This window comes from Drosophila ananassae, chromosome 3L (assembly GCF_017639315.1).
Source record: "Drosophila ananassae strain 14024-0371.13 chromosome 3L, ASM1763931v2, whole genome shotgun sequence".
Lineage (NCBI taxonomy): Eukaryota > Metazoa > Arthropoda > Insecta > Diptera > Drosophilidae > Drosophila > Drosophila ananassae.
Genome location: NC_057929.1, coordinates 3,795,660 through 3,821,500, shown reverse-complemented (window position 1 = coordinate 3,821,500; position 25,841 = coordinate 3,795,660). Strand labels below are relative to the sequence as shown.

The window sequence follows — 25,841 nt, the reverse complement described above, 5'->3', positions numbered from 1 at the left end:
TGCATTTCCTCGACGTCTGTCTGCCTGTATCCTGGCACAATGCGATAGATTCCTTTTGGTCCATTGTTCTATTTTTCTCGACGACTTTTTCGGTTCCTTCGACGTCTCCTTCTCATCGCTCACTTCACATGTTAGGCAACATTTCCTGAGCTCCGCAAATTTGACATAATATCGAGATTATTATACGATTTGGCCTTTTCAATTTGGCAGGGGTAGGTCCTCCGACGGTAGTCGACTGCTTTGGATTCCCAGCCGAAGATCATTTTCATTTGACTCCGGCCACGGAAAGGTCGAGCCGAGTTTGCACACAATCAATTGTAGCATTTGAGCAATTTATAATGAGACTTTGTAGGACCATAAGCCCTACTTAAGGTACAAAACTTTTTAACAATTATTTTGTAGTGCATACAGCACGGGAAGAGGATGTTAGGTAACATGAAAAATTACTTAATGGAAACAGCTGAAGAGATTAATTTTGGAATTGCAGTCAATAAAATGAGGGAATAATTGTTTAAATCGGTAATTTTCTAAGATGCTATCCATCTTCAGACTTTAATATCCAAAATGAGTCTATTAAGTGTTATAGATTTATAACATGAATAATTATAATTTGTTTAAGTAATAAAATAAGAAAAAAACAAATAAAAATAATAAAGACACTATATTATAAATATTAAAGACAAAAAACAATGATCCATCGAATGAAATAGAATCCAAAAAAGTTTTCAACTCATGCCAAGGACTTTCAGTTTTTAAATATTTAAAAATCGATCATTTTACATTCAATAATAATTAAAAATGTATAAATAAAATTAAAGTTGACTAAAAGATCTAAAAACAATAGAAATCAATGATAGGGTTTTCCGAACCCAAACATGTACTGTTGAAAAATGGGGAAAAGGGTGGGTGTCGCTATAAATATTAAGGTGTTATCCTTTCTAATAAAGACCTAAAATAACTAGTAATGACTAGGAGGTAAAACTTTTTATTCCAATATACCCAAAAATACAAAAATTGCATTAGTTTTTCTTTCATTTCATTTATTTTTCATCGACATGTTCTCCTTAGTGGATATTCTAACATTAAGTGTTTATTTCTAATCGCTTGAAGATATTTTACAGATAGATTATTATTTGGGCGTTACAACTACGTTAACTTTGGCCAAAGACAAAGCATCCAGATCCAATATAGAACTAGGCGGATATATCTACAGCATATGTACATGGGGAAGTAGTGGTGGCATTCAGTCCTCGCCCTTGGTGACCACGGAGACGGGTGTGGAAGCGTTGCTGCTGGCTCCGGTGGCGCTGCTCGGCGACTGGGCGGCCGTAGAGGTGAGCATCAGGCCGCCCGAGATCAGGGTGGTGGCACCGCCCCCGGAGGGTGAGACCGCATGTGGCGGGGGATGCTGATGGGCCACCAGTTTGGGGCTCTCGCGCGGACTGCTATTGCTACAGGGCGGGCTCACCTGGCTCACCTGGTGGAGCGAGAGATTCTGCGGATATCCGGCCGCCGCCGCAGCTGCCGCAGCCGCTGCTGCAGAGCCACTAGCTGCCGCCGCCGCTGCCGCAGCACCCGCTCCAAAGATCCCGTTCAGATTGCTCAGGCCCATGTACTGGGAGAGCAGGGTGTGGAAGTTGGGCAGCTTGTAGTGAGGCGCCATCAGTTGCTGGGGCAGGAGGCCGGCGGCAGCGGCTGCCGCGGGATTGAAGTGCTGGTGCAGGGCGAAGTGCGGGGGCCAGAACTCCGTGGGGAGGGCGCCGGGGTGTCCGGGCAGGCCATGGGGCGGCAGGGGAATGCCCAGCGGAAACTCCGGCAGACCTGAAACGAACAAAAGGGATGGTTGTGGGTGATTCGGGGTTGATGACAAGCGGCATAATTCCTAATTATGTTGCACACGTAATTTGGCAATTTGTGGACGAATCAAATGCGTATCAGTGGGTGGGTAGGTGGTTGGGATGTAGTGTAGTGGGGTGGTGCAGGGGTAGGACACTCACCTTGGTCGGGCAGGAGATAGCCAGCCTTGTCCTGATTCATAAACTTCTCACGTTTGCGCCATTTGGCCCGCCGGTTCTGGAACCACACCTGCAAAAGCGAAGAAAGATGGAACTTTAGAATTGCTGTTTTGCGAATGCAAATTGTGATACCCCTTATAAAAGGGAGTGTTATATGCTTACCAATAGTTTAATATTATACAATATACATATGTATAAAAATAAGTAAATATGAAGCTATAGCTCTGATGCTTTCAGTTATAATTTATAAAAATAATTAATTTAAAATATGGTATGTGGTCTCTAAAGGGTATCCTCTAGAACAAACTATAACCCTAACACCAACTACTCCCAAAGAATCTTATAATTGCTTTGACTTTGACCAAAACTCGAACAATTCGGCAATCTATCAATCTGTTAGCTCAAAAACTTGTATCCTTCGGTGGCTTCTTGTGGGTCTCCCGCCTCGAATATCTGAGCATCGAAAGGATATGAGTTAAGGGGAAAGGATTGCGGCGAAAGGAGGATGGGAAGGCCAAATACAATGGCATCCAATCGGAAGTGTTCTACTCTGATTTGCAATGCTCTCAGTAGTCTGTCTTTGTCTACCTCCTGGCTGCCAAAAGGGTGTCTTATGCATTTTTCGACACTTGCTTGGGGTTGACTGGACTCCAGACCTCCGGCTACCTCCGTCCTTCGACCTCCCACCTCCTCCTACTCCCACATACGTACACCCCACAAAATAGGCGTTGGCTGCACACACATTTCCGCTCCGAGGATGGTAAAGGACGAAGGGAAAGGATTTTGAATCCGAGGCAAGTCTCTGGCATTTGATGGGAAAATTAATTGTTTGTAAATTGAAATCACTTGACAACTGGTGGCTGTACTCCGGGCAAAAGTCCGAGACAATAGAGGAGTCGTCTCCGCAATTATAGACACCCTGTACTTAGATGACACAGCCCCCATATCCCCGTTCAGGACTCGGCAACAATGGGTGCAGTTGAGCGAGTACTAAATTAGCAACGATTTCCTTGCTATAATTGCTGCCAATTATTGTCCTGTGTCCTGTGTCCTGTGAGTGTGTCTCGGCTGGGAAAATGCCACCCAACCGACCCATGTTGTGGGCTTTTTAATTGTCAGTTGGTAGCAATTATAATGCGAACAACTTAAACCACTGTGCCCGAGCAGCCAGGCAGTAAAAGTTGAATTGCGGATATCCGTTCATCTCTTATCACACATGTGCGATCAAAACGAGACAAAAACTGTCGCTAAATCGTAAAAAAAAAAATGGGTTGAACTTTAAGACTAGCTCTTCTCCATTTTTGAAAAATTTAATTTGGCTGTGGGACCTCAATCCATGGCTACTCCTTTTTTTATTTGAGTGACCCCACCATGTGCCTGCAAATCCCAAAATAATTGCCCACTCATCGACCCCAAACCAGGCGGGGATTAAGCTTCAGATACTTTGTATCCATCGCCAAAAAAAATAAACAAAACAAAAAATTGTGGTGCAAAACGGACAGCTCTAAATCTGTTACTATTGAAGTCCCAAAACTCTCTGCATATGCGAATCAATGACCAATTACAGTTAATCTGCTAACAGATACGCGGATGACAGGATGCGAGGATGTGAATGCCAGGTTGCGAGGATGTGAGTATGTGAGGATTCGGATGAGGACCGTGAAGCGGACAATTTGTATGCAGAGTCGGTAATCCCTCTGTGAGTGCTTAGGTCAAGTTGTTTTACATTCGCTTTATTTTTTTCCCCGCCTGTGATTGCGATACTTTCATTCCCCCTCTCAACACACGAGCATATATAGTAACAAAATTGAGCGAATCGCTCAATCAAATGTGAAGTGTTTGAAAGCATTCTCAACCGAGATCAAATTGTGTTCAGAGTCGAGGCGAAAGGACACCCTAATTACATGTGTAGTCAACTGTGTACATGGGTGCGTATGAGCTTGTGTGTGTGTGTGTGTGTGTGTCCATGCCGCGTGTCCTGCAGCAGGCAGACAGCCACCCAAAGCCACTTTAATTGTTTACCCAAAAGTAGAGTTAATAAAAATACCAACACCATGTGAGCGCGGCCAATTTAATCATTTGGAAAATCACAATATCTAATGTCCTTTCAGCCAACCCCTAAAAATCCTGCCAACCCCCCGACTATATCTAAAGCGTGTTTGTATACAAAGTGGGGTTTAAGTGTTTCAAAGGATATTTACAAATTGGGTTCGGTGATTGTTTCAGGGGCTTATCTATCGAGTTCCCAGACTCTAAAAACTGGATCATTTACTTTGTTTTGGTTATTGTTAACCAGTTAAGTTCAAAAGATTAAAAAACTAAGCTCTGTACTTAATACTCTAATAAATATTTTTGATCCATGTTATGAATAATATTACTCTTTCAATATAAGCTTGAATAATAAAAGAGCTTAAGGCTATCATTCCTTCAAGTACCATGTATCTATTCTCGATTTATGCAACATCATATTTAATCAAAAGATATTTAGCGCCTGCTCTAATTCAAAAATAATTGCCTAAATCGTTAAACATTTTCAATTACCTGGACGCGTGCTTCGCTCAAATCCAAGCGCATGGCCAGATCCTCCCTTGTGAACACATCGGGGTACTGGGTCTTCTCGAAGGCCCGCTCCAACTGATGCAATTGAAACGTTGTAAATGTTGTGCGAGATCTGGAAAATCAAAGGCCGACGAAGGCGGCACGGCACGTTAGATGCTTGTTATGAACTGCAGATAAGGGCCGAGCAAGTACCCTTTGTTTGGATGTTTTTTAATAGCCCGACAATGGGCAAATACGATTTGATCTGTTAAGCGGATTGTCGCTGGAAACTCACCTCCGAACTTTACGCGGCCTCTCCATGTCGCTGAGATCGTGGCCGTTGTTCAGGCTGGAGGACAGCTCGTCATCATTATCCACATCCAGTCCTCCGTCCGTGTTTGTTGGCGAGTCCTCGCGCTTGGCCTGAACTTGCAACTGCTGTTGCTGTTGCGGGTGTTGCTGCGGCATTTGGAGGTTGGTGGTGCCATTGGTGTTGCCAGGACTGCTGTGGAGGTGATGGATGTGGTGCTGATGGGCGTGGTGGGGATGCGTAATCAACACTTCGCTGGGCGTGTCTGCGGAATGGAGAATATACGAGGAGAAAAGTTAAACAATTTTAAATTGAACTCGAGGACTCGCGAACAAAAAGTTTTGCGTTTGACTTTGAAAATCAAAAGCTGAGCGGCTTTCAGCGGCAGCTGCTGCCGCTCGAACCGAATTGAAATTCATTCAATTGTATCTGAAGTAGTTATATCCTGGATTTTAACCCTCCTTTATTTTTTGAGCAGAGTCTCACTCGAAAGCTACGCAAATTGATTTGGCAATCAATAACAAATAAATAAATATAAAGCCAGAAAAAGTTTTCCCCCTCCCAGTCGGGCGATTATAAATTCGTATATATATCCTTTCACACGGCCTTAGGGCGAACAGGGATTCGAATACTGGGATTTTTTGGGAAAACGAAATGCTACCAGAGAACGTAGAACGTGTAATCAAACTTTAATGAACCTCAAATTAATCAGATTCACAATGGCACCAGGACACGTCCGCGCCCAGCAGGACGCCTTCTCTGGATGTATCCTTATCGTATTTCGTAACATTTATGCAGCCTGTTGTGGCGAAAAGGTAATTTCCAGCTAGCATCAAATTACGCGCCAACAATCGAGAACGAGGCTCACAGGATGCAGTATCCTGCGGTGCGCACGCCGCTCGTTGTCGCCAAATTGCGACCAGGACCTGGGCCTGGTCCTGGGCCAATGGGTGCTCTGCCTGCCTGGCTCGTCCTGGCTGGCAATTTCAGATCCTGCTCCCAGGCTTCGCACACCCAAAAGAACTTCCAATCTAATTAGGGGTCTAATGGCGCAATTGCTTTTCTACCTCACTCTCTTCCTATCGGCTGAAACGCGTCACATCCGGCCAGATTTGTTTTGATACACTGTTTTTTTATTCTTTAGACGATCCTTGGGCGAACTGCCTCCTGCAGTTCGAACACGCCCCCAAACAAGAGTTTCTACAAGCAGAAAACACCTCCCCTATTGTCATGATATGTTTTTTTTTTTTTAGCCTGGGTGGAGCTCGAGGCTCATGTTTGCCGTAAAGTTTCTGTCTCTCCCACACTAACTACCATAAAAAGTCCTTTCCGAGCAATTTGCATATGATATGGGGACCGAAAGCAGCTGCAGACAGACGGTTGTCTTGTTATGGGTATTCAAATAAATCTTTTTGATGTGGTCAACTATTTTGGGACGTTGGGTGGGCTTTTGCCTAATTTATTCCTCACAAAATTAAGCGTAGCCTAAGCTTAGTAGTCAGGTATACTTTAAAGTTTTTTATCATATTTAAAGTTTGAGTTTAAGCTTTAGTTTCAACATTATCGTTCCTAAAGTTTTAAGACATTTAAAGACATTTTCTTTCAAAAGGATCTTTTAATTGAGATCTTTACTTTACCATTTAAAGATTTAAATCATTATTAAACAAATTTATTAGTTTTTTAATGCAATATACTTTTAAAACAATGCTTGGTCAGGTATAAAAAGGATTTTTATGGAATCTTGATAAAATAAAGCTTTAAAGTCGCTTGTGGAAATAGATATTGGAAGTCTCATTTGAAAATTAAAAGAATCTAAATTCCGAGTTCAAAAAAGTTGTTAAATCATTAAAAAAAAACTACATATATTGAATTTAAAATGGTTAAAATTTATATCCCTGATAGGCAGAAACTGAGTAAAAAGATCTTGTCCAAAAGAGATCCCCGTCGGCATTTAGAAAAGTTTCGAAAAATCTTCAAATCAAAAATGAAATCCCCAAATATAGACTTACCACTGCGTTTGATCTGGTGCTGATTCCCCAGGATCTGATCGATGCTATAGACGGCACGGGGACGAGATACAGGACTCTCCTGAACGGGGGCGGGACGCATGGCTGGCGGCATAATGGGATGATGCTGGTGGTGCTGTGTGGTTGTTGTGGTCATCATAGCTCCACCGAGAGCTACCAATTCAATCGTTTATGGCACTTCTTTTCGAGATTTCCTTTTCTTTTCGAAATTTTTATTTGTTTTAATTGATTTTTTTTTTCAATATTTAGTTGATAAAGCTTTGAATCTTTTTATTTTATTATTTGATTATTGTCACTGAATGAGATGTGTTGCGAAGGAGAGCACGCACCGAGAATGACTTAGTTAATTGTGTTGATTGGGTTAGACGACAAATCGAATTGATTTAATTTTCACAGCCACTGCGACGAGCTGAAAGCTATAATCAGGGGTGCGCTGTAACCAGGAAGCGAGTGGTGCGAGTAACGCTCGGGACGATCAACAACCACCGACTGAGCTCGCCTCCTGTGGAACCGTACTATTAAATACGTCCAACCGTTGTTGGTTGTTCCTGCCAAAGGTTGTTGTTGCTGCCGCAGAGGTTGCTGCTGTTGCTGTTGGTGTTGGTGTTGCTATTGTTGTTGCAAGTGTAAGGCTGAAACGAAATGGGCGAGGCTGTGCTGACTTGCTCACTGTTCCCAATCCTTCGCTTTGGCCCATGTCCTGCCACTTGGCTGTCTCGCTTGCTCTTACTTTCTCTCTCCCTTTCTGCCTCTAAGGGTGGCAGCAGTATCTGTGCCTCGGTGTTGCAGGTAGCTTTTGTTAAGGGGTGTTGGCTCTCACTCTGGGACTCTCCCTCTCGCTCTGCTTTCCTCCCTTTCACTCGTCATGCCTCTCTTTCCATCTCTCCTCATCCCCACCAGTATCCGATATCGTTCCATGGTTCTAACTAGCGTAGTTTGCTCATTAATTTTATTTATTTCACAAATTTGTTGCTTGTTAAAAACTATCTATGTATCTCATGGATACTACATCTCCCCACCCCCTAAATGCCCTTGTACATCCCCTCTCTCCCTCTAGAACATCCCTTCCTTGGCCCTGGCTCATCCGCAAATCACAAAACAGGTTGAACCACTGCGAGGCGAAGTGCCTACCTGAATCAAGAAATCCTCCATGTCGGCCATTTGCATGGACATCGTTTATTAGTTCCGCTTCCATTTCGGCAATAGATTAATCGCCAGGATTCAGGCCACAGCGGCTTGAGAATGTGCCCTTGGTTTCATTGAACAATCCAAACGATCAATGAATCCCTTTACTTAGCAAGGAGTATCGCCGGATCGGAGCCGTAAGTTCATTGATTAAACTGATCTTGTCCCACAGGATCTTTTTCGAGGTTACTGTAGTTGATCACCTCTCGAAAACAGGTACAGTACGGATTTCCACATCATAATTTTATATTTTTTTAACAATCCATAAAATATAATTAAATTGCATAACTACAAAAGCACAGAAAAGCATAGAATTAGTTAAAGATCATAATTTAAATATGAAGAAACATATTTTATATTCTCAATACATCTGTATAATCTTTAATATAACTTTAATATAACTTAATCTTTGTATTTAATCTTATATTATGTAGAATATTATGTTATTTTGAGGAACAAACTACTGTTTTAAAGATCAACCATTTAAATTCTTTAGACTTCTAAATAAATATGCTTCACCGAGTTCTTGAGAATCTTCTGAAGTATTTTTCAATAAAAAAGTGTAGTAATTAGTTTATTACTGTTAATAGTAGTTAATGTAATTAATTAAACTAAAAAATAAATAAAGTATGGATCAAAACATTTTCCTTCCTTCTTATCAAAGTGTTTTATTCGAATTTTCATTAAATATATACCGTACATCCATATAGGACCTAAAACAATATAAGCAAATGATTTTAGCCTTGAAAAAATTATATCCGACGGGCCCTAGGATTTGTGCTGAGCAACTGCTTAGACCAGGCTATATCCCCAAAGCTCTCCCACTAGCCCAGGTTGCATAACACAATGGAAAGGCAAACGCGGCTAAAAGTGGTCACCGGAATAACAAAACACATAATGCCCACAATGTCTGAACCGAAACGCCGCTCACAATGATGACAAAACGCAGCAGCGGATTTATGTTCTCTAATTTGTCGAAACTTACACAATTCCTTTGTGCCCTGAACCCAAACAAAGCCAAAGATCGTGGCACCTTTTAGCCAAAATGCATTGCTCTACAAGGAACACGTTATTTCCGCAGAATTGTGAACAAGTAGCCGGGACAAAGCTGCACTGACCGTGCTCATTAATGTGCCAGATGTATGACGCCACAGGACACACTGGATTCACAGGACACTGGCTGCCGAATAAAGGCCAGGACGACGGCTTAGCGGCCGTCTAAGCCAAGGCGCTTAATCATATTTTCATAGGACGCTTTCCTATGCAGATTTCATTCAGAAATCCGATTTCATGTTCGTTTAATTTAGAGCTGCGGCTGGGAGGGCAGCTGAGGACTAAGGACGCTCTGGCTCGGATCGAGTACCTGCTGAGATCTGTCAGAGCGTAATCTGTGATCTAATGTAGAATGCATAATACCGTTGAAATTTGTGCAGCATCATCGTCGCACTTAGCCGTAATCGTGGCTCATTAGTCTGGCTAACAAGCCGGAGGAGGGCTGGTTTGGGGGGTTTCTTGTTCGCTAATTGTTGATACCCGATCTTCGATATGGCCCAGGATAGACCCTAATTTATCCAGGGGCCAACTGATTAAAGTATTCTGATATAAAGATATTTTAAAAAGCGATTGATAAACGATTCATCTTTTAGGAGATTTTTCTGAGTAAGAGAGACTGAAGACGTCAGTAATATTGATTCTTTAATATCATAGAAGTAGAGTATCATTGAATGTCTGAGTTACTAGGCTTTGAAGAGGTATAATTTTGGTTTTAATTGTTAATCATTTAAGCATTACTCTTAATCTAAATATTAATCTCCCAAACTCTTAAAAAATATATAAATTTGTATTCTATATGTAAAAATTTCATCTTAAAACAATTGTTTCCCTTGCAAACCCCATCGTCCTGCACTCTTGAACACTTCCAACTAATTTAGCTAAAGAAGCTCTGTTCGTAGCACCCCCAACCCCACAGCAAAGGCCTGATACTGATACCGAAAGCCATTTAGGCCAAGTGTGAAATGACAAATTGAATCAAAGTCAAACTCAAACTCATTGAAGGCTACACTTCATTGTAATTTCTAAATTAGCACATCAATTGAGGCAGGCGGTGTGTGGGTGGGTGGTTGTTGTAAAATAGGGTGGAGGACACGATGACTAAAAGCTGGAGAGCTCGGCTAGGTAATTTCTCCAGCGAAAGTCTCTCTCCTTCTCTCCGAGATGGGGGGTTTCTCTCGGGACATGCGCATCAGAGCTGCAACCTCATTGGATGTCCCAACATTTCAACTCACACACACCGCGGTCCCAAGCCAACGAGGTCATTATCGTGTTACCCCCACCCCAGCCACCACCCACCCACTTGGCCAGCCCCGACCCTCCGCTGCTGCTGCTGCGTGTAAACACATTGTGGCAATTCTCCCTGGTGCCATGACTGTGTTCACCTTTTAATAAGGTTAACTGCAACGACGACAACAACCCACAAACACCCACTTTCCACAATAGAGCCACCAGGCGGAAAAGGTGCGGGTGGGGTGGCGTTCGGATAGCTCGGGGGTGGTGCCGGGTCGACGGCGGTGGGGCAGATGCTGTTGGCAACATTTTTCTTAACCATTAAATCTAATATATCAAAGTAATAAAATGAATTTCGTTCGTGGGTGAGTGCGTGTGTGTGGGCGAGTGGGGTGACTGTGGGTGGGGTAAGTATCCAGCAGAAGGCAAGTATCTGATGGATACGTGTGTGCGTTCGTCCTTACCCTCCACGTAATCCAACTAAAAAGTTTTCGTCTACTTACAGTCTGCCTGCCATTGTCTACCGGATATTCTTCTGGGGAACGGGAATGGGTTAGAGGTGAGCTGATAGCTTTTCTTATGACTGGGATATTTAATTTTGAGTTTTAACCCACTGAGTGGGTGGCAAGTGGATGGATGGGTTGGTTGCATGGCTGCCACTGACAACATTTTTGAGCGGTTTTCTGAAGGGGACAGGAAAAGCCGATTGACTTTTTCAATTATTTGTGGAATGGGAATTATAAAGGATATATAATATAATATAATATAATATATACTCTATAATTGAACATTTTTGGAAATATTGTGAAAATTAGTAGTATTTTGTTATCATAAATACCTTAAATCGCTATATTTACTATATAGATACTATATAGAAACTATAAAAGGGTATCCTTTGAATCCCATTTCGCTTTCTAGTTTTTTATCGAGTTTATTAAGACTTGAAGGTTCTGAAATCCGCATAACCCAAGATAAATCGTTTTCCAAACTCCTCGGGCGAGTTCGCCATTGCTCTCGCAAAATGTAATATGCGGCAGCAAATGAGCAACTTCTGAGGTTGGCTAGCAACCGAAAACCGGGCCAAAACACACACACCCCATACCAAGAGGGCTGAGATACTGATACTGGGAATACTGGGGAGGAGGACACCGACACATTCACGTAGCCAGGCGCTTGAATTATCCAATATCCTTGACTGTTTGTGGACGTAATCAAACAACTGTGAATGGAGACGGGCCAAGGCTTGTTTGACATTTAGTTCCATAATCTAATATCGCGGTAGAAGGAGGCAAACTGATTGAGAAATGCGGAAGGACCCAGGCCGCATACAAATATCTCGGTCTCGGGTAAAGTTTTGTATCTAAACATTTTTGTGCACAGCATTATTGGCCACGTTTATTAAGTCCCGGGGCCAAAAAGAATGGGTTACTTGAAAAGGGGATGGATGATTTTCAACGGAACAGGAAGAGGACATCCAGGTTTCAGTTTTTTAGAAAGCGGAAGAGCCGCCTTCAGGCACACTTTTCCAGATCCTTGGCGATAAGCCCGTAGTATTCCTAGTAGGGAAAACACTTATCTGCGAATTGGTCTACATATGCCAGATTAGTGGTAAATTGACACTCACTTTGGTCCAAATTAAAGCACATATGAAAGGACATGCATGGTCGTACTTCTGGCAAATTTCTCGTCAAGATAAGCGGCTAAGGATGTGGACTCCTTTTCAGTCATCAGAAGGCTGGCTGCTCACTTCAAACAGCTCGAGACCGACAAAAGTATTTTCCCAATAATTATGCGGCTCGGCTTCTGTTCTATTGGCATTCTGCGGTGCAGATTTGGCCACCTTCTTTTTTCACCTTTGGAGATGGGCAATCACATGTGGTCCTGTCTTCCATCTGAGTCCTCTGTCCTGTGTGTGGGTCGAAGGAAATTCATTGGAAATTACCTGTCACATTGTTGTGCACTTGAATTACATAAAAATTGGTCGCACGAACAATGGTCGAGTGGCTACCGTTTTTGGGCCAGCCCAGAAGGACACAACAGAGGGATAATGCCCACATATCCATCCATATGCAGGACAATATGCAAAACTGTAGCCAAACAAACAAATAAGCCGACAAAAGTCTGACAACTGCCAAGTGGCTGTGGCTCTGGCTTTGGCCCTGCCTGGGAATCTCGATCCTGAATCCTGCATCTGAATCTCAATCCGAATCCGAGTCTCAATCTCTGGCGACAATACAATAAGGCGCTTGATATGTGTACGCATGGGCGTTACCGGGGGAGGCGGGGGCTGGACAAACAACAATTGTAATCACACACCTTTTGTGCCCGAGTGTGTGCCCAAGAAAAACCCTCGAAAACATTTCCTCTCATTCGAGTGTAAAAATAAAAAAAAAGAAAGAAAATATAAGTTTTTAGCAGTTTTATGGCTAGATTGGCAAATGAGGAACAATTGAGACTCGAATGGTAGGAAATGAAAGGCTGATGAAGGCTCATCAGGACATCTGCATATTGCCTGTCGATTCTCAAAAAAAAAAACCCTTTCCCAAACCCTACTCCCATTCGGGCCATTCGTTTTTTATGAGAGCCGAAAGTGGCTGAGTGGCAGAGTGTGGTGTGGAAACTTGTTCAAAAATTTCATTAAAAACGGTTTTCATTTGTTATTGTTGCTCGGCCCCAGCCGGAGCAAATGGAGGCGTAATAAAATAAAAAGTGCAGCCTACGAGGACTCCTCCAGGCCACGCCCCCACGCCTACCGCCACAGCTCACACACATATACACTCATACTCACACTCACGGAAATGTAACACACAATTGGCAGCCCAAAAAATGGCGAAAAAAAAGTATTTTTTAATATCTCATGCAAAATTGCATTCAATTGCCTCTGTGTGGGTGAGGGCTCCACATTTGCACATGTATGTGTGTGTGTGTGTGTGAGTTTGCATAAGTGCTGTAAATTTCCTTATTTGCCCAACCACACACACACACACACACACACACCTAGACATCATCATCAGGGATTCCATGCAAAAACTTGCATACAATTTTAACTCAAACAAAAACGTTGCAGAAATGAAATTTGTTACATTTTTTGTTTTGTTTATTTATAACAATTGTGTTTAAAAGCGCTTAAATTTCGCCCATCATGTGCAAATAAGTCACGCCCACCACACATCCACATATCCACAGCCCATTTATCACCCACTCCCCCACCCCTAACCACTTGGCCAAGTGCAATTTCTCGTTAGCCAAATTTTTTTTTTCGCCCATTTTTTTGGTTCCATTTTGGGGGATTTGGCCCGTGGTCGGAGAGGCCTTTGTTTGAGTTCGTTTTTTGGGCAGCGGCTGCGAACAAAATGAAAACTAAATGCAATAAGCGTTTGCGCCTAAAAGCTGCAACAAAAAATCAACGCCCAGAGATTAACCCATGTGCAGACTCGTTTTGGGAATGCCCAGTCAGCTAGTTGGCGGTTTTTCCGCCATTATCCTTTTTTCAAATTTCATAAATAAAAATTTAATAAACTTATGATATTGTATATATTATTTATACCTACTTAGATACTTTTATGAACTAAAGCATCACTTAAGTAAGTGAATTCTTTAATTCTTCATTTCTTTTTTAGAGAGTTGAATTTATCTATAATTCCAAACAAATAAATTCAAAGAAATACTTCTTATTCGAAGTTTAATAGTTAACTAATACAATTTACTTACTCATAAATATTTTTAATATAAATATACTGTATAAAAATTCCCTCAAAGTACCTCATTGATTGTCTGAGATTCGACAGCACTGGCACTCATAGATCTGTGTAGTATGAGTGGCCAGAAACCCTTTGCCAATGTAGCAATCTGGCCAAAACGCCACCCCCAAAAAGGACCCCAACCCGGGCCATTGTTTTTTCGCTGTTGCCAGTTTAGCGTTCATTTAATCTTTATCTGACTGCAGCTGTTGCTGTTTTTTCTTTGTTCTGCATTTAGCTGAGCCGCAATTTTGCGTTGCACACACATTTGTGCGTTGTCTTTTACTTTTTGTGGCCTTTTGCTCCGACTGAATTGTAATGAAAATTTTTGGATCTTGTTTTTTTGACTTTTCAGACTCCAGAGCCAACCAAAAAAAAAAAAAAGGATCAGCAAATAAAAGGGAAAAGACATCAGAACGAGAACCAAAAATCGAAACGTTGAAAATTTCATTTCAACGCAATTTGCCTGTAATTGTCTGGAAACGTGTGGTTGGTTGGACCATTGGCCCCCAGAGTGCTATGGGGGATGGTAGTTTTATGGTCGTCCCGCTGTTTGTTTTAACTTTGTTATTGGCCGTTTGGCGGCCATGGACAGGTTCATTAAGGTTCTTTAAAAAAGAGGCCAACTGAAATCTATTCGCAGTTCAAAGGACATGTCAATGAAAATTGCGAAAAACTATTCCCTGAATATATGATTGGCTCTTACAGTATTTAAACAGCGATTTTTATTCGTCCATCTTCACGATATTACAATATCGTTTAAATCATCAAAAGATTTATAAAAAATCACTGCTTTCTGTAAACATTTTATGCATCAACGACGATATCTATATCAGGATATTCCAGGAGCAAAATCCTCACTCCTTGTGCTCACAAATATCGCTTAAATTGCAAAAAATAACATGACCGCGGGCCACGAAACCAAAAAAAAAAAGGACAAGCAAAGGGGGGAATTCCTCATTTTTTTGTATGGCTTTCAGTTGACAGATCCTTACTTAGCCAAACCTCACGGCCAGGCTCCGGCTACAGTGTCTGCCGTCTATATTGACACAACATGCCAATTTTGTGTGTGGCAGGTGGCGGGCGGCCGGCGCGTCGTGTCCTGCGGCTTTGTGGGTGTCACAAGAGCACAAGCCACCGAGCACCAAGGAGCAGCAAAGGATGCGGGTCGGCAACCGAAATGAGCAAGGGATTGGATTTGAAGAAGGGTCCCTGAGCAGTTAGCATTGCTGTATCAACTGACAAAATAATTAATTTTATTCGCATTTTTTCTGCGTCCGAATTAGTGACAGTGCGATTCAGTAATATAAGTTATGTTTCTATAGGAGAATTGGCTTATAAGATGGTAGAAGTACCGGGTATAACTACTAGCTTTGAGTTTTGAAACAATTCTCTTACTCAACACTTTACTTAAAATATTTTTAAACAAATCCTAAAAAAGGACTCCTCCAACCTCGATTAAATTGGTCCCCCTAACACCTTATAGTGTGAAAACGCACTGTCCCTAATGGCTGAGAAATCAGAGAAAAGGTGAATGGGAATTGCAACTCCTGCCTGGCATACGTAATTAAATGCGCCTTACGCAATGCTAGAAGACGTAAGGAGGCAAAAAAAAAGAAAGCCAGAAACGTAAGGGGAAAAGAAATGAAAGTTAAATAGAAGGGCCCGTTAAAATGGTGGGCGTGCCTCGGTTCGGCTAACACGCCCACTGCCAGACGCTTTTTCAGCTTTTCTGTGTAATTAGTTTTTCCCCTCCAAACCAAAAGAAAGAAGCGAAAAAGTTTCCTCTACGATTCGTAACGTATTTTATTGAATTTTCTTTTCATTTGTTTGTTGATTTTTGGGATTTGGCCCATTTTGTATGCACAGCGGATAGATAGAGGGGCTGGGTGGGTGTTTGGGGCTGTTGGGGCCTCTAAGGATGGGTGGCTTGGAGGCTGTCATTGAGACAAATCCTTGTTGACACAGCTTGTTGTTGGTGCTACGGCTGCTGCCGGTCCTCCGACTTTTCGTTTTGCCAATAAATTACTTTGTAATCAAGTGAATTCAAGTGGCAACCTACAAAACGAAACCAAAAACCGAATTAAATGAATTCCTCTGATCAGGAAATGTTGCATTTGGCCTGCCAACTAAAGACTGTAATGTGCTCAAGTATATTAGAAGAATATTATAGTAATTAGTATTATATAGTATAGAATAACTATGGTATGTTTACGGTATAGTAAAGTATAAGACCCATAGATTTTTTAAACCAATATACCCTTTAAGCCTCGAGACTTTTAACATGTTTATTATGTGTGTGTTCTGAATACATTACCAATATCGATAACAAAGCATTAACTGAAGAAAAGCCTTTCCTTTTCCCAAAGTTTGCTCACTGCATTAGTCGAGGACGTTGTGCCATAATGGATTTGCATTTGAATACAGAAAATAAATCCCATACAAGTATATTGAAGGAATAAAGTACAAACATACCATTATGTTCGTGTGAACCTTGTTGACAAAATATATTTAAAAAAAAAGAGAGTTTAAAACTTTATATCATATGTTAAAACCTGACCCACCTTTAAAGCCTTTCATCTTAAAACTTAATTTATTTTTCAAAGATTTCTAAAATGTATAATTACCTGATAAAGTTATGAAAACTTTTGCAATGAATCGGTTGAGGCCAAAGAATATCAGGATGAGAATCAGAACTAACTAATCTGTCAGCGACAGATGCGGGTGCAATGATAAAATTTAAAATTGCCCTGCTAGCATCGCAATTACCCTCAAATAAAAAGGCACAAGGATATGCTAAAGGACCTCCTGTAGCGAAGAAGAGAGCTTGCTAGAGGAGAGCGGAGCAAGGAAGTCGATTCCTGCTTTTAATGAAATAAAATAAAGGCTGCTTAGCTGAGAAGAAGAAATATTATGAGAAAAGAATATAACATTTAAAAAAAAATATATCAAAATAAAGTATTTAAAGTGGGATAAGTAAGCCTAAGAAAAAGTGTTTCTGTTTTATAGTTTATGGTTCATGAAACCCTTTAAAACCTTTTGATTTCTCACTTTTTTCTCTCTGTGCAAAATGCAAAGAGAATGAGACCCTCAAGCAGCAGCGGGTAGCCAGCAGAATCAGCCACAAGGACAAAAGCCGGTTGACATTATGGCATTGTTGTAGGATGACCCCATCTCCACCCCTGGGTCTCCCCCCGATTTCTGTGTGCTGTTGATATTATATTACATTTTATAAATTACATTTTATGCGCAAGCAAAGTTGATTTGCCTTTCTCTGGCTACACTTCACTTGCATGCAGGACAAGTTGACATTTATTGTTGCTGTGGCCTGTGCATTAGCCGACGTCAGAGTCCTTGCCCTGCCTTTAGCTTTGACTTCAATTGCGCAACGGAAATGCATTAAGAAATTCATTCCAAAACCCTTCCACCCACACGCCCCATTACATTATTGTTTCCAACAGCCAATGTCCTTCAGGTACATTGAACCAATAATCAGCAAACTGGGAACCATAGTTGGGGTTTCAGGAATGAGGAAGTGCCTTTCCCATTTTGCTGAGGTGGAGAGAAATCCATTTTCCCAATGCCAATTTGCCGCCTAGACTAATGCAATGTCTAGCCATTAGATTCAGGTTTTGTTTTAATTCATAAAAAGGTTTCAATTCCAAATCTGGAATGTGCATTTGGAAATCTTTTAGGCTTCTATACTCTTTGACATAAATTATCTAAAAGAAAACTTGATTGCCCTTTTAAATATTTTAGATTAAATTTTTTGTAGTCTTAATATTTAATACAATAAGTCTTTTTTGTTAGTCTCAGTAGCCACTTAAGATATAATCTCAAATTGATTAAGTTTAGCTATTAAAAGAAAGAGTATTCCCATCAATCTCTATAGCCCTGTCATCCTTTCATGGTCGTACTACCTGTCTAATAATAATAGTATCAAAAAACATTTAGCTGCCATTGAAAGTGTCTATACTCGTAGCGTATTTTCCACCGGAAACACTGGCTGCCAGCCCCTTTTTTTTGGAGCGTTTACATAAATTTTCCCTCTTTTTGCGTGCGTATTTTTATGACAAGTAATCCGCTTTCACAGCAATTGATGTCAGGGGAAAATCGTCACAAAATGAAAGTTAATACCCAACAACGCGACAATTGATTCAACCTGATGTGATATCCCGTCATTATTATCGAGTTTGCCACCCAACCTGCCGCCCTTTTACTTGCACATATTATTAAACATTTTATTTGATGTTGAGTGAGCTGATAAGGCTAATGAATATGCATTCATTCTCATCCTGAAAGTGACTGAGCTGGGCTGGGCTGGGCCATCGAAATATCATTATGATTTTATTTACATTTTGCTTTAATAAAAGTCAACCCGCTGGCTCGCCTTATCGATATGCCGATGACTGTTTGATTTCGTATTAAATTAGTGTCGTAAACAGGAACAACTGCTTCGGTTCGCACGGTGGCCAGTGCCATGGAGTGGGAACTCGTTATCAATGAAATATTTACAATGTGGTATTAACAATTTATTAAACAATTTTATGGTGTTATCGCTGGTTGGTGCCGGATTACGTATACGCACCATACTTCATTGCCATTCCATTTGCCCACACTGAGGACACTCTCCACTTGTAATGTAATTTCCTTTTTGCATTTCCGTCGACTCTCGAATCACCAAAGAGCAGCAAATTGTGGGTAATTTTATTTATTTAACGCAGCAGTTTGCCTTGTTGCCTTATTCCCTGCATTATTGCATCATTGCGTGGACAGTTCATTTCCGTGGCACACCCGCAACATCAGTGGCACTTTCCACTTCTGACAGTGGCAGTTGCAGTGGCACGGCAGTTTGCGGTGGCCATTGTTCGCGTTAATCCGTCCGATTGGCGGCTTTCGATTTTCGAAATCAGGTTTATGGCCAATTCACAAATCTTTATTAACAGGAAATTTAATTTAAGAGAGCTCTTATTGATTTATATTTTATATTATATATCCTTAAACAAAAAGGCTATTATATAGCTTATATATTTTTTTTTAGTTTAAATTTATTTTCGAAAGCGTAGCTTCTTAGAATGGAATACCATAAAATAATCTGCCTTATAAGTTGAAAAATGTATACATTTTTAATGTATTATTATTATTTTAGAGATTTTCTATCCAATATCTTTAAATGCCTAAAAGTATGACTTAAAAATTGTTGAAAATGACTTGTTGAAACACTGCTTTATGGTGGCCTACCTGTATCCACTTCCACAAATCCTTCGCCGACACTTTTCACTCATTTTCCACATTGTCCCAATTCAGCTCGAAGCGAAATTGGCTTCAATTATGCGACATAATTATGAAATTGCAAAATTGCGAAAGTAAGTAGCTGCCGTTGCTTTTCGCTTTAGCCAAATGTAATTGCGGCAATTTGCAGTTCCAGGGAGCTCTCCCATCCCAGCTGGCTAATAACGTTTATTAAAACCACAACAACATTGCTGGGGACTCGGTGAGTCCTTAGCCGAAGCTCCGAAGCTGGAAAGCTTCTCCTCCATCCCCCAGATCCTGCCGTCATTAACAATAAGCGGAAAACAGAGAAAATTATGGATAGAGGCGGAATCCCATGGCTCGACGTTGTGCAAATTATGCAAATCCTTGTGAAGCACATTAATGCGCACAATGACAATTAATCGCAGCAAATTAAAATGATGACAATATGCTGGATACAATCCCCACAGCCCTGCCCCTGCCGGATAAGGCATTACAAACGAAACAAGAGTTAAATTTAAATTATTATTATTTATGACTAAACAGGGGGAGGCGGATAATTCACATTGTGCTCTCCGTTCAGTCGACCCGTATCCCGCTCGACCTGCTCCTTTCGCCGCTCCTCGTGCTGGCCATCCAGGCCCACGCCCAGTCGCTCTATGAACTTGGCCGACCGGAAACCATTCTTCTGCAAGAGTCGGAAATGGTTTAGATAATTGGGAACACCAGATTATAGAGCCACCTACCTCGTAGTACAATGCCCGAGCTTTTTTGGCTGCCTCCGGATCAAAGTTCCACTGAGTCCTCTCATGCAGGATGGGCTCTCCCGCCACATTGTTCTGCAGAGACTCGGTGATCAGGCGCAGGATGAAGCCATCAGTGGGCTGACTAGCTTGGAGCAGGATAACCAGCAGCTTTATTAACAAGTGGGACAGATGGGATAAATGAAACAGTTATTAAACAAGGTAAAACAAAAATTTCCTAAAAAACTCATTTATTTTGTCAGTTGAATTATAATCTTGATAATATTTTCCGAAAGAGTTTGTAGAGCTTCCTTAAATCACTATTTATTCATTTTTGATTTATTTTCCGGTAAAGCACTTTATATCCACATATTCTCCTCAAAATATACAATAAAGCCACCACGAGAAACAGTTTATTACTCATACGCCCCGCTAAACACACACAAATCACAAAATTTGTCTTTCGTCTCAATACTATGTGCACTTTTCCTTAATAATGTTATTCATGGCTTATTTATTTTACTTCCAACACACTTTTAACAACATTTCAGTGCACTTACAGCGCCCATAAATACAAATCTCAGGTGTAACATTATGTCAGATCGCAGCTGTGTTTTTTTAGGCTGAAGCGCCACCCGTGCGAGTCACTGGACCATTGATCACTGAAGACTACGAATCGCAGAAATCGTGTAGTTGCATAAAACGCAGCCAAGCGCCAACTCAAAAAATATTGAAAATAAAAATCAACGGCTCCAACAAAAAAAACAATATTATGGCAGGTCGAACCCACTTCTCGAAGTTACAAAGACCGAAGAGCCAAAAAGTTGAGAGAGTGGCAAGTCTATGAGATACAAAGGCTTACAAATATTAAACGGTTTGGAAGTTGGTAATTGGAAAATTTTTCCATTTAAAATATAATTTATAATTCAGTTCAAACTGGTTCTGAGAAAATAATATAAAGTATTATAAAAAATAAGATAGAAAATGGATTAAACTGGCTGGCAATTTAACGATTTTAAGAACTAGTTGTCGTTAAAGTTGATATTTTCTTAAAACATTTTCCAAAATATATGAATGAAATGTGATCTCCGATCCGTGACTTTGCTTTCAACCTTCGAACAGGTACTTAAAAATATAATCTTGTTTGGCTTCATGAACTGTTTTATTTTTTTCGTTTAATTTTTTTTATGACAACCCTAATTGGTTTTCATGGCAGACGGAACTAAGTACGCATATTTGCCAAAGGTTACTGCCATTTGCCGCGAAGTGAACACAAAATAAACCCACAATAAAATAAAAAAAAGATACACGAAAAGACTTAAGTTAAACAGAAATAGAAACCCAAGGAAAAATGTGACTTCGAATGCAAATGCAAGGCAAAGAAAGTGCGCCAGAGCTGAAAAGAAATGGCACAGCCTAGCGATCGAAGAAAGCAAAAACTGGTTGGGCTATCGGGTTGGTAGAAATGCTTTTTTTTTGCTGGATTTCGTCGCTTAATGGTTGCAGAAGTTACATAATTGTGGCGTCCAGCGTCGTCATCTCGATAAGAGTTAAAGCCATCCAGTTGGTCCACAACCATTTTGGTAATTTGGCCTCAATTCCATTTTTGCCCACTTGAACAGCTGTCTCTATAGACCGCTATTCCGGACTCTTTGGATCTTTGATTTTCTCTCTTAATGGAGATTAGGGTTTCTCTTTCGAAATGAAGAAAGAGGCGTCTACGTGAGTGGGCTCAGGTGAGTCTTGGCCACAAAAATTGTTTGTTTATTCGTTAGGTTCCGGCAGCTTAAATACTGGCGGAAAAAGCTTTTAGTCTTAGTATTCAGGACTTTCACTTTCCTTGTGAATTGCAAAATCTTGAGGATCATTAGATTAAATAAATAAATACTTCAAAGTACACTGGAAGAAGAGAATGTGACTAAAATTATCATTATTTATTTTAAGTTTCAAATATATTAACAAATGGAATGAGAAATAAAGGTTTTGAAAGTATTTTGGTTTAAATTTCTCATTTTATATATATTATTACCCTATTAATTGCATAATTGCTTTAATAAATTCTAAATAAATTACTCATACGCCATGTATTTTTCATATTTTTCACTTCGTACACGCCCAATAGGATTGTAATTTGTTGGTTTAAGTGTAAGCCAGGTTTTGGCTTCGACTTGGAAGCTTTGTCAAGCTTTAGCCGCTCTCTTCGTGGGGCTCGGATCTTGGCTGTTGACTCTTGGCCGTCTGGCGGCGGGCAATGCAATTCAGTTGCCAAACAAAACGCGCCCGGCTAACGTCTTCGTACCTGGTTATTACACGCTTACCGCCAAGACTTCCGATCGGGATTTCTTCAAATCTTCAAATAGCCATGGCAAAGTTGAACGCTCTGCTGCTGCCCGTAAGTCTAGATGGTTAGATTTTTAGCCCAAATAGAGTGCAGACGTTGACTCCTCCAATTAACAAGTGTCTGGGTTTGGGTCTGGGCCCACTGACACAATTCCCGCTGCGCCTGCGCGAAAGTCGCACCCAAAAGAAAACCGTCGGCGATCGTAGGAAATAGTGACTTGAATTTCAAATGAGCCAGGTGCTCGTTCTTCTTTGGCTTTGTTTGTTTGTTTATTGCCAACTATATGATTGACACATTTCCGAAACAAGTGGGCCAAATTGGGGGGACTTGAAGAGAGACCTTGAAACAGGCAGGCCATCGCCAACATGCTCTTAGGCTCTCTTTCGGCCAAGTTGAAAGCCAGGCGAAATGTGTCATAATCTCTAGGCAACAAGTTGTGGCCAAGTTGCGCATCGCGGTTATTGCTATTGTAATTACATAACCAGCGTCATCCACCGTTGCTCGGGTTAAACCGACCGACTGAAAGCGATTTCTTGGAAGGCGTCGTCCAATTGCCAGTAACCACGTTTCTCTGGCTGACATAGTGAACTAATGTGGAGACGAACTTCCCGAAATTAATGCTTCCGTTGTCCAAACTCGTTTATATGCAATTACCCATAAAATAAAGTCAATTTAAGCTTTGTTTTATTGTTCGAGAAATTAGAAATTAAAGTAAAAGGAGAAAGACAAAATTATGTGTTTACACTTTTTTTAAATTAATATTACGCCATTCATTTTATTGACATTCCGGCTTAAAGATTTTTGAAAAATAAAAGTAGAACCTTTAATTTATAAAACAAACGTAAAGGGACTATAGAATACTTTACATTTTTAAATTATTTAAATAACAAATTTGTATTTATTTTTCTAGCTTGTTTTATTCATTGTGACCGTTATGGTTCAGACATCACTGGCCACAGTTCAGCCAAAGGCGCCCAATTTCCAGTACTTTGAAAGGTGTGTTGAATATATATTCTATTTTTTATACTATTATTAATAAATTATTTATATTTTAGGCCCAAATACCGTTATCCCTACTATGATGAGCACGGTCGCGGAAAACTTCTGTACGGATATGGCGGACCGGAATTGTATCAGTACAAAACCTACACGCCACTAGAAGGCATACACTAAACCTATTTATTTATAAGTTGTCTTCTAGTTAATAATTTATATTCTCCGCTTTATTTAAATTAAATCTTTTTAAAACAATCAAAAAACGATTTTGAAATACTTCTTACATGAACAATAGATGGCGCTAACTAACATTTTGTAGCCCTGGTTGACGTTGCCATGGTGAGCGACGACTATATATTCTAGTGGTTTAGTTTACAATCCTAGTAACTGAATCTAAATGAATACTTAAAAGTGGCATAAAAATTTAAATAATAATTGCACACACAAACACTTTATCTTAGCTTTTTCGATTTTGCAATCTACCTTTTTCTAGTATTTTTAATTTCTGGCAACCCTTTGAGCCACACTATATGGTTTGTCTGGCAGCACCATTCGTGTTTATAGTTTTGCATTTATTTTGTACTCACCGAATTTTGCATTTATTAAACAATAAGTATGTCCCGCAAGGAAGCTCTTTCCCAATTTATCAATCAGATTCACGGACGCCCCGTCGCCGTGAAACTCAATAATGGCGTGGACTATCGAGGTAAGGACTAGGACTAGTAGGAAACTCAGATAGCCAGCCGGCATTCATCACGTTTATGCTTTCGATTTAGGTGTTTTGGCTTGCTTGGACGGATACATGAATATTTGCCTGGAACAGACGGAGGAGTACGTCAACGGGCAGTTGAAGAATAAATACGGCGATGCCTTCATTCGCGGCAACAATGTCCTCTACATTTCCACGCAAAAACGGAGAGTCTAACACACCAATAGCACTTAAGTTTCTTTCCAAAATAAAACTAATAATAGTTTAAATAGGACCACTTAGGTTTATTTCATAAATACTCGCACTACTTCGATTATAAAACAATTAATACACTCAGCTGGGATAATGCGGCGTTCCGTACTCCCGGGGAATAGCTCCAAAGTGGCGGAGCTGCTTCACGGAGTACCCGGATCCCAAGGCGGCGATGAGACGCTCACCACGATAGCCAAACTTTCGTTCGTAGACTGGCCGCCATGCTCGGCCAAAGTGTGGATCAAAGGGAATCTCGCTGGGCTGCTGGAATGGTGAATTTCCAAAGAAGAGACGGTCGAAGTAGTCCAGAACAGCCTTCTTCTTTTGGAAGTGCTCTATAAAGGGATTGGCAGTGGCAGCGGTGCGTGGATCCTGAGAGGGCAGGTTCTTGAAGTACTGGAAATTGACCAGATCCAGGTTGGAGAAGTCAAAGACCCCGGGCAGGTCGTGCAGCGTGGCCCGGACTCGTGGGACGGAGCTCTGTGCAGCCAAGGGCAATGTTAATGCGGTGATTAGTGGGTGCTGGCGGCGGATGGCCACTGTTTAATTGGCCACTTACCATCACGGCCAGTGCAGCAATTAAGACGTATTTGCACATTGCAGTAGCTACAACGGGGATCAGAAGAGAGACGACACCTCGACGCTTCCTCACGCGGAATTCAACTGATTTGAATAAATTCGGCCAACTGCACGGGCTCGATCGGTTCGAGTCCAAAAGAGTGGCAGTGGCCAGCGATTTGCAATCGGTCTCCAGCTCTCGTATTCTGTTGTAATATCCCCAAAATCATATTACCCAATCCCCGCCTGACCCAGTGTCCACTGTCCACCGGACCCAGCCAAATGTATCAACGGTCACCAGAGTTGTGGGGGTAATTAATTGATATGCATGTCGCATCAAGAGGCGTTCCAATCAAAGCGCTCGTCACCACAGCGGCGGTGTCGCTGTTCATTTGGGCTTTGGGCTCCGCTGACTCCGCATACATAGACATTTTATGGCTCCCGGGCGGCTGCCGTAGATTATCGATCTTAATGAGATTGCTTTGTTTCGGAGACCATCGGCGAAGTGCATCGAGCTGAACCTTCGCTTTTATTAAAATTGGTGCAAGGGAAGGTTTCGTTTACTTTTTATTTATGCGATATTATAATCAATAAGTTCAAAAACTTTCAAAAGGGTATGTAAAGCTTAGTTATTAGGTTTCTGTGTCACAACTCTTAATACAAGCTTTTTTTATTTAGATGATTTGTTAAATTTCCTGGGGGATACACTTCAAAATTGAGAAAGTGCATGGGGAGGCCAATATGACCCACAGCGATAGCCATATCTTGGCTAATTTCCATCCGATTCTTGAGCGGAATACCTTAAACGATTTGTGGATCGATTCTCCACCATTCTGCATCAAAATCTAGAAACAAAATATTTTTTAAATTTTTTCTCAAATTTCCTGGGCT

At 41.0% G+C, this 25,841-nt stretch overlaps 5 protein-coding genes across 5 annotated transcripts; 2 read left to right on the top strand and 3 right to left on the bottom strand.

Annotated features, from left to right (window-relative positions):
• Positions 1-1,023: 1,023 nt before the first annotated feature.
• On the bottom strand, positions 1,024-7,413 carry LOC6495583 (retinal homeobox protein Rx3). The gene is made up of 5 exons (XM_001959106.4): positions 6,873-7,413; positions 4,849-5,128; positions 4,557-4,686; positions 1,998-2,085; positions 1,024-1,821 (listed from the first exon to the last, which is right to left on the bottom strand). Exons 1-5 carry the CDS (start codon positions 7,027-7,029, stop codon positions 1,244-1,246), a joined length of 1,233 nt encoding a protein of 410 aa, XP_001959142.1. The 5' UTR covers positions 7,030-7,413; the 3' UTR covers positions 1,024-1,243.
• A 12,449-nt stretch (positions 7,414-19,862) lies between these two features.
• Positions 19,863-20,790, bottom strand: LOC6495582. Its single transcript, XM_001959105.4, has 3 exons — positions 20,655-20,790; positions 20,098-20,265; positions 19,863-20,039 (listed from the first exon to the last, which is right to left on the bottom strand). The coding sequence occupies exons 1-3, from the start codon at positions 20,685-20,687 to the stop codon at positions 19,890-19,892; spliced, it is 351 nt and encodes a 116-aa protein (XP_001959141.2). The 5' UTR covers positions 20,688-20,790; the 3' UTR covers positions 19,863-19,889.
• A 1,535-nt stretch (positions 20,791-22,325) lies between these two features.
• LOC6495065 lies at positions 22,326-23,694 on the top strand. The gene is made up of 3 exons (XM_001959104.4): positions 22,326-22,486; positions 23,346-23,431; positions 23,491-23,694. The coding sequence occupies exons 1-3, from the start codon at positions 22,346-22,348 to the stop codon at positions 23,606-23,608; spliced, it is 345 nt and encodes a 114-aa protein (XP_001959140.2). The 5' UTR covers positions 22,326-22,345; the 3' UTR covers positions 23,609-23,694.
• Positions 23,695-23,949: 255 nt separating this feature from the next.
• LOC6495066 (U6 snRNA-associated Sm-like protein LSm6) lies at positions 23,950-24,414 on the top strand. Its single transcript, XM_001959103.4, has 2 exons — positions 23,950-24,137; positions 24,208-24,414. Exons 1-2 carry the CDS (start codon positions 24,047-24,049, stop codon positions 24,354-24,356), a joined length of 240 nt encoding a protein of 79 aa, XP_001959139.1. The 5' UTR covers positions 23,950-24,046; the 3' UTR covers positions 24,357-24,414.
• On the bottom strand, positions 24,404-25,643 carry LOC6495581. Its single transcript, XM_001959102.4, has 2 exons — positions 24,952-25,643; positions 24,404-24,872 (listed from the first exon to the last, which is right to left on the bottom strand). Exons 1-2 carry the CDS (start codon positions 24,988-24,990, stop codon positions 24,474-24,476), a joined length of 438 nt encoding a protein of 145 aa, XP_001959138.1. The 5' UTR covers positions 24,991-25,643; the 3' UTR covers positions 24,404-24,473.
• Between the last annotated feature and the right edge of the window lie 198 nt (positions 25,644-25,841).